Genomic DNA, 7,775 nt, shown 5'->3' with positions numbered 1-7,775 from the left:
CAGATACTTAAATTACTAGCACGTCAAGGCAACCTACGTCTGAGGGGCTACAGCGCTCACCCCTGGGACATAAGCTGGTGGGGGAAGGGACAGATTTTTCAAAGTGCGTAGTTGATCTGGGGAGCGGGGCGGGGAGAACGATAGCGAGGCTCTCTGATTTCATTCGAGCACATCTCGCTCCCCGGTGCTTGCGCACTCCCAGCCACCCTCTCCGCGTCTCGTCTTTGGTCTTCCGAATCGCTGGTACTTTTCCCATTGGATAAAACATTGCAAGAACGAGGGTAAGGGGTTTCTTACCCTAGCTTTCCTCACAGCCAATCGCCCTTCAGTTTTCCTCTCATCACTGGGCCAGTCAGCCTGATGATTGGTAGGTGCGAAGGGAGCCAATTAGAAAACGATGATGTGTAGTGTTGGCAAGCGGATTGCGTGAGAGAAGGCAGGGGTTGAGGGGAACGCTAACGCCACCTCCGAGGCCGGCAGCCAATGGTGGGCAGGACAGACGCCTTGCCAAGGAGTGGGCGGAGCCTCGGCGACTGGCGCTGTGGGAGCGGGGCAGGCGCTGTGGGAGGGGACGTCAGAGCGAGGTGGTGAGCGGAGCTGGTCGCGTGAGGTGTGGCGGCTCCGCTTCAAGTGTGACTGGCGGCGACGGCCTCGTCTGAGAGCGGAAGAACCAGCGCAATTCCCTGAGCTTTGAGCGCGGTCACCATGGACCGCCCGGATGAGGGGCCTCCGGCCAAGACCCCCCGCCTGAGCAGCTCGGAACCCCGTCAGCGCGACCTGCCGCCCCCGCCACCCCCGCCGCTCCTGCGACTGCCCCTGCCTCCACCCCAGCAGCGTCCGAGACCCCAGGAAGAAACCGAGGCTGCACAGGTGCTGGCTGACATGAGGGGGGTGGGCCCCACGCTGCCCCCACCACTGCCCTATGTCATTCTCGAGGAGGGAGGGATCCGCGCGTATTTCACCCTGGGTACTGGGTGTCCCGGCTGGGATCCTGCAATAGAGTCGGGATTTGGGGAGCCCCCTCCCACAGGGATCATGGATACACTCCCCTCTTCAGAAACCTCTGGGGGGAGCCTGGAAATTGACTTTCAGGTTGCAGAGCCCAGCAGCCTTGCTGGAGAGAAGGCCCTAGAAACCTGTAGCTTGGGGGGGTGGGGGCCCCAGATGTTAGTCGGTCCAAAGAGGAAGGAAGAGGCTATCATCATAGTGGAAGATGATGATGAGGATGAAAAGGAAAGTGTGAGGAGGCGGCAGCGGCGGCGTAGGAGGAGGAGGAGGAGGCTGAGGAAGGTGAAGGAGAGCCGAGAGAGGAGTGCCCAGAGGATGGAAAGCATACTGCAGGCCCTGGAGAGCATTCAAATGGACCTGGAGGCGGTGAACATCAAGGCGGGCAAGGCCTTCTTGCGTCTCAAACGCAAATTCATCCAGATGCGAAGACCCTTTTTGGAGCGCAGAGACCTCATCATCCAGCATATCCCAGGCTTCTGGGTCAAAGCAGTATCCTTCTCATCGATACTCATGGGTCAGAAGCCCATGTCTGAAGGAGAGATGTGCAGAAGAGAAACAAGGGGTGTGGGGGAGGGTCAGAGATGGGAAGGAATCCCCATTAGAAGATTCTAGAATGAGTAGAAGAGGGATGGCAAGAGGGCAAAATAGCATAAAAACTGGACTGCAGATGGGAAAACAGTCGCACCATAACATAAAAAAAAAAACGGATCACAGAGGGAGGGATAACAGAGAAGGCACGCAGCTGATAAACAGGATCACAGACAGTAAAAGGGGGAGGGGAATACAGGTGATGAGCTGACGGGAGGGAGGGAGGGAGGGCAGATAAACTCCAGGAAGGGTGCTGAAACCACACAAGGCTCTGTAAGCCTGAGTTTCTGCTTAGATATCTAGAGACCTCAAATCTGTCTACAATACCCTCTATTAGAGGGGAAATGAGAGCAATGGGATGGAACCCCTGAAGAATCAGGAGAAAGACCACTTGGATGTGGAGGTCAAGTGGTTAAATGAAGGAAAAGGTAGACCAGGAAGAATCTAATCCACTACTGGTGGCTGTTGAGCTCATCCCCAGGAAACAGATATGTAACATTTGAAATACATAGGTTCAACATTTTAATAGAATTTATATAGATATAAATACTTGGCCCATGATAAAACGTGTCACATGATCACAGGCCCTCAGCAGACAGGCACAGGATGAGGTAACGGCCTAAGCATGCAGACCACCAGAGCCATTTATACATCATGTGGACACTGACCACCAACACATGTACCCCCTACATATGTAACATCATGTAAATACAGGCTCTTGGTAACCAAATACATTAGTACTTAGACTTGGGCTTTCAGCTCCCAGACCCATAGCATTTTGTGAACATAAGCACCTGTCACCAAGAGACAAGGATCACATGGACATGGTCACGGAGCCTTAGCATCCAGACACGCAGCAAATATGAACCATGGCAAGGCTACCTAGCACTGAGGCTTAACATTGCATAAGCACTCATGTACTCCACAGACATCACTGAAACATAGAAGCAACCCTGTTTTGCTCTGCCCTCCTTCATACTGAACAGTAAATCCTTGACCTAAACTGCTCCACTCATTAGTTCCTCAACCACCCCAAAATTTCAATCTTGATCAACCAACGCGATGAAGACATTTTCCGCTACTTGACCAATCTCCAGGTCAGACGAAGAAGGAAAGCCAAGGAATCTGGTCCTTAGAGGTGAGGGGGGGGTGGGAAGGGCCATGGAAGGGATATATACCACCATTACCCCCACCCTGAGCAGGTACAGGATCTCAGACATATCTCCATGGGCTACAAAATGAAGCTGTACTTCCAGACCAACCCTTACTTTACAAACACGGTGATCGTCAAGGAGTTCCAGCGCAACCGCTCAGGTAAGTGGCCGAACGAGTCTGTGGCCCCCGTGCTATCATTGCTACCCCCTCTGCATCTCGTCCGCTTTTTCTAGGCCGCTTGGTGTCTCATTCTACCCCGATACGTTGGCACCGGGGGCAGGAACCCCAGGCCTATCATCGCAGGAACCATGACACCAGAGAAAGCTTCTTCAACTGGTTTTCCAACCACAGCCTCCCAGAAGCTGACAGAATTGCTGAGGTGAAACCCCCTCCTGGCATTGCCAAAGAAAGCCTTGCCAGACTTGCCCCTGGGGGCCTGAGAAATTGTGACTAGGTTCTAGGGCTTATACTCATGGCTCTTTTCTCTCTTTTACCCCCTCTCTCGACAGATTATCAAGAACGACCTATGGGTTAATCCAGTGCGCTACTACATGAGAGGAAGTGGCTACAGGACAAACAGAAGGAAGCAGGAAAGAAAGGAAAGGTGATTCAAGAATTGGTGCCTGAGAGGGTGTTTTGTTTTGTTTTGTTTTCCAATAGGGCAGAGACTAGACTAGTGTCACACAGGATTTATAGAGGTGCAAGGGACCATTGAGATAATCCAATGCATTGTTTACAAATGAGCAGTGATGCCCAGAAGTGGCCTGAGGTTACAGTTAGGGGTGGCAATGGGACTTTCCCCCACTCTTAGAAGCCCTAGTACCCTAGTGCCTTCCCAGTTTCTCCCATTAACCTTATACTCAGCTTCAAACTTCCCCACAGTAAAGCCAAGAGAGAATATGAAATGGTGATCATGGAAGATGCTCATGACCATTATGCCATTGAAGACATTCTCAGTGAAATCTCAGAAATTGATGAGATCACTGACAATGAGACCTTTCATGACATCAAGATCTCTGACTTCATGGAGACCACCGACTACTTTGAGACCACTGATAACGAGGTAACCGACATCAATGAGCCCCTGTGTGACAGCGAGGCCCCTGACCATACTGAGGGCCCCAGCAATAAGATCGAGAGCAATGCCGTGAGTACAGATGACAGCAGCGAGAACCCAGACGAGAAGAACTCCTCTGACAGTGAGGATTCCATCAATGAGAAAGCTGATGGTGACAGCGAGAACCTAGAAGGTGACAATCAGCAGGGCCCTAACTTCCAAGAGAGCAGTGATAGTGACAATGGAGACGAGGGCAGTGACGACGAAGATAATGATGGCAATGAAGGTGACAGTGAGGGCAGTGATGATGATGGCAATGAGGGTGACAATGAGGGCAGCGATGATGATGACAGGGACATTAAATACTATAAGAATGGCATTGAAGTCTTTGATAAGGCTCTAGATAACAGCACCAACCAGGATGTCTATGAGGAGGAGGTCGAAATCATCTCTGACGATTCAACAGAGGAAGAAGAGGAGGAGGCCAGTGAGGAAGGTGAGCTAGGCCCCTCCCCCTCCTTTCTCTTCTGAGAATGCCCAGGCTTCTTTGGGCAGCTAGTGGTGAGGTGAACAGAACGTCTGTTCTCTACACTCAAAGGACAGAGCAGTTAATTTCACCTCAAGCAGTGGGAAAGGAGAGGGAGAGCCAGGGAAAGGAGGTACCATTTGAGTTGGAAGTTGTATTTCTGCTAAAGAGCAATATGGAGCCTTCTACACGGTTACTCCATCAGTAACCTAGAATGTTTCGCAAGGCTTCCAAGATTATCTGAGGGCCCTTCACCAGTTCTGAAAGCTGCTTCTCACAGAAGGGTTTGCTGATCAAATGTGTCAGGCAAATAATGCATACAGCCTCCTCTACACATTCTGAGACCCCCCCTGCCTTTAAAAACCCTCTTACACGTCGCAGAACTCCCCATTTCCCAAACTTCTGGACCACCGAACATGTTCTTTATCCAACAATGTATGCATTTGGGGAACTGCTTAGGAACGATTGCACATGAAAGTCTGAGGGATAGAGCGGTATTTCCGGTGACTCCCAGGTTCAGTTCTGGCCTGAAAGACTGGTGATAGAACTCATTTGAACCTGGCTATGGGCAGACAGAGGAGTGGTGAGCCCCTGAGGGAGGTGGAAAGGAGAGGGAAAACCATTACTGAAGGCTTGCTCATGGGGTTCCTGGCACACTTCCATTGAAGGAAGGAGCGGGGCACAAAGGGTGAAAGCGGTTAGTGCGTGAGTAGCCACATACACATATTTGGGGGTAAGCTAGGGAGACTAAGGAAATTGTCAAGTCTTCTTTGCCTCCTGCCTGATGGCATCACTTTTCTCCAAGGATGGCAGGCAGAACTGCCTAGCTCTGGAGTGGGGGTGGGGAGCTAGAGTCTGTTTGGGTCGCACTAGAGGCAAAAAGTAACTAATGAGCATACGCCCAAGGCCTGCTCAGGAAGAGACACACATTGAGGAGTATGGGGGCAGAGGGAGAAAAAGCTACTTTCAGGGATGTTCCCTTTTTGACTGGGCAAAGATAGTCTGCCTTCCTGCCTCCCTCCAGCTCCTCTAACCTTGGGTTTGAATACAAACAATCTCAGTGGCACTTCCTCTCCCATCTCCCTCCCCTCCTGTGTCCTCTCTCTCACCCTCCCTGTTCCAAGCAGAGGCACTTGGCAAGTGGTCCCGGGCCCTCCAAACGCACAGCTATTTTGTTCTGTTCACTTTTCGAGGGGCATCCAACCACGCTCCTCCTTCTCCCCTTCACAGATACCGAACTAACCGAGGACAGCTACATAGAGGAACAAATCTATGAGGAGGAAGGAAGTGAAGTGAATTCCGACGATTCTGATGTCCAGGAGGTGCTGCCGGTCCCAAACGCTTGGGCCCGCCTGGGGAAGAAAGGGAAAATCGGATAAACATCTTACCCTTCGGGGCTCTCTATATATACCCCTATACCCTATCCCATTTGCCCTCCTCTTCAGCTAGGGCTGTGCGGCCCCACATTGCACTTCTGGGGGGAGACCGACGTATTACACGGGTTTAAAGTTTATTTTTATGGTTTAGGAATTGCAGAGTTCTTATTTGGAGGAGGAATTACCCTCCCCTTTGGCCCTCCTCCCCTGCAGGCTTCTGTGTGCTGCTAATCTTATTTATTGTGATGCCTTGGTCAGGGCCCCTCTAGTCCCCTCCTCGTGAGCATAGGCCCAAGCCCCTCTCTCCGTGCTCTGTGAACATCCTGATCACTAAGTGAGGAGGGCCGCTGTGACCTTCGTCACAACTGCGCAGTGGCCTCGAGACTCTGCTACCACCCCCTTCTGCGAAGTCTCTCTCCAATCCCTTTCTTCCCTTCACCAGCCCTGACCGCTAGCCGCCCGCCTCAGTGTCTTTGCAAGGCAGCTTCGCCTTTGTGGTATTCCTGCTCCCCAGAAGCCCCGCCCCTTTCCCCGTGACCCTTGACGAGCCTAATAAAACTGAGCAAATTCAAAATGCCACTTGGAGTCTTTTGTCCGCCTCACTGCGCCGTCCCTTGGCCGGCAGGAAACGCCCTGGCACGATGCTGGTACTGAACGGTTTCACGGGCGGAGTAGAGCTCCGCGAGACTGCAAAAGCATTGCATCAGACCAATGCGGACTGTCCTAGCCAATGACTGGGCGAGGTTGAGGGCACCCCCTCCCACCCTCAGGGACCGAAGAAACCCAGCCAGGTAGGAAAGCGCTTCCCACGCCTTTTCCTCTGGCGCAGGCGCAGAAAGATCCTGCGTCCTAGAACATCAATTTGGTGATTCATCTATTCATTTACAGTGCGTCAAACCATTTTTTCAGGCCTAGTTCAAGCTGGGCGTGGGGGAGCTATTTTTTTTTTGTTGTTCACACATAGTTTTTTTAAAAAAAGAAGTCACGACAACAGTCTAGACAGCACAACCGAGTCACGAAGTATTCTCCTGCCTTAGGGAGGGGGTGCAGGGTTCCTGGCCTTGGGCCCAGTGGGCAACGCAGGAAAAAAAGATGGTCTGGGTAGTGGAGTTTGCATTGAAGATAACGGGAAGGCTAAGGAAAATTACTGCGTAGCTGTGTGATAAGACAGACAGGCTGAGCATTTAAAAGGCAAGCTTTATCTGGAAGACCTTGGAAAGACTAGCAAGTGCTAAAGTTTATTTCAACAGACACCAGAAATGTTTACCATATTCAGTCAATCATAATGATGACTAATTTTTAAATAATTTTATTATTTAAGATTTATTTTTGTGTGTGTGGGTGTTTTGCAAGCATGTATGTATGCGCACCACTTGCTTGCCTGGTACCCGTAGAGGTCAGAAAAGGACATCAGATCCTCTGGAACTGGAGTTACAGACGGTTGTGAGCTGTCATTTGGGTGCTGGTAACCAAACTTTCGTCTTCTGCAAGAGCAGTAAGTGCTCTTAACCACTGAGCATCGCCCCAGCCCCCTATTTTAATTATTTTAACTATGTGTAGTGTACAGAGGTGTACATATGTGCAGGTGTCCAAGGAGGCAAGAAGTGTCAGGTCTCCTGCACTGCTCCTACCAATGGTGCTCTAGGAACCAACCTCTGGTCCTCTGGAAAAGCAATACATATTCTTAACCACTGAACCATCCTTCGAGCCCCAAAGATGCCTTTTAAGTAGATACCCTAGTGGGTTTTTATCAATATATCTCCTGAACTTTCCATCCAAAGCCTTATTTCGAAGGACAGTTTTGTCAAATTTGCATTTTAGAAAATGCCCTCTGCTGATTGCCAGGAGCACGGAAAGAGAGTCGTGTGGAAGTGGGGTTATCTGTGTCTCAGATGAGAGTGGCATGGTGTGGACAAATTTGGAAATTTGTTTGGTTTGGGTTTTGTTTGTTTGTTTTTTCAAGACACAGTTTCTCCTTGTAGCCCTGGCTGTCCTGGAACTCGCTCTGTAGACCAGGCTGGCTTCGAACTCACAGAGATCCTCCTAGTTCTGCCTCCTGAGTGCT

At 50.8% G+C, this 7,775-nt stretch overlaps 2 protein-coding genes across 2 annotated transcripts in view; both read left to right on the top strand.

Moving 5' to 3' along the window:
- The first annotated feature begins 548 nt into the window (after positions 1 to 548).
- On the top strand, positions 549 to 6,289 carry Tspyl2 (TSPY like 2). The gene is made up of 7 exons (XM_052761392.1): positions 549 to 1,497; positions 2,616 to 2,693; positions 2,799 to 2,910; positions 2,985 to 3,130; positions 3,261 to 3,355; positions 3,634 to 4,304; positions 5,565 to 6,289. Exons 1-7 carry the CDS (start codon positions 706 to 708, stop codon positions 5,711 to 5,713), a joined length of 2,043 nt encoding a protein of 680 aa, XP_052617352.1. The 5' UTR covers positions 549 to 705; the 3' UTR covers positions 5,714 to 6,289.
- An 86-nt stretch (positions 6,290 to 6,375) lies between these two features.
- Positions 6,376 to 7,775, top strand: part of Kantr (KANTR integral membrane protein) — a 46,204-nt gene continuing 44,804 nt past the window's right edge. Inside the window, exon 1 of the transcript XR_008223220.1 lies at positions 6,376 to 6,501. The gene's annotated coding sequence lies outside the window, so the exon portion shown is untranslated. The remainder of the gene's footprint in view (positions 6,502 to 7,775) is intronic.

The sequence above is a fragment of the Peromyscus californicus genome, unplaced genomic scaffold (assembly GCF_007827085.1).
Source record: "Peromyscus californicus insignis strain IS unplaced genomic scaffold, ASM782708v3 Scaffold_10__1_contigs__length_136768540, whole genome shotgun sequence".
Classification (NCBI taxonomy): domain Eukaryota; kingdom Metazoa; phylum Chordata; class Mammalia; order Rodentia; family Cricetidae; genus Peromyscus; species Peromyscus californicus.
This window is presented reverse-complemented; position numbering and strand designations above follow the sequence as displayed.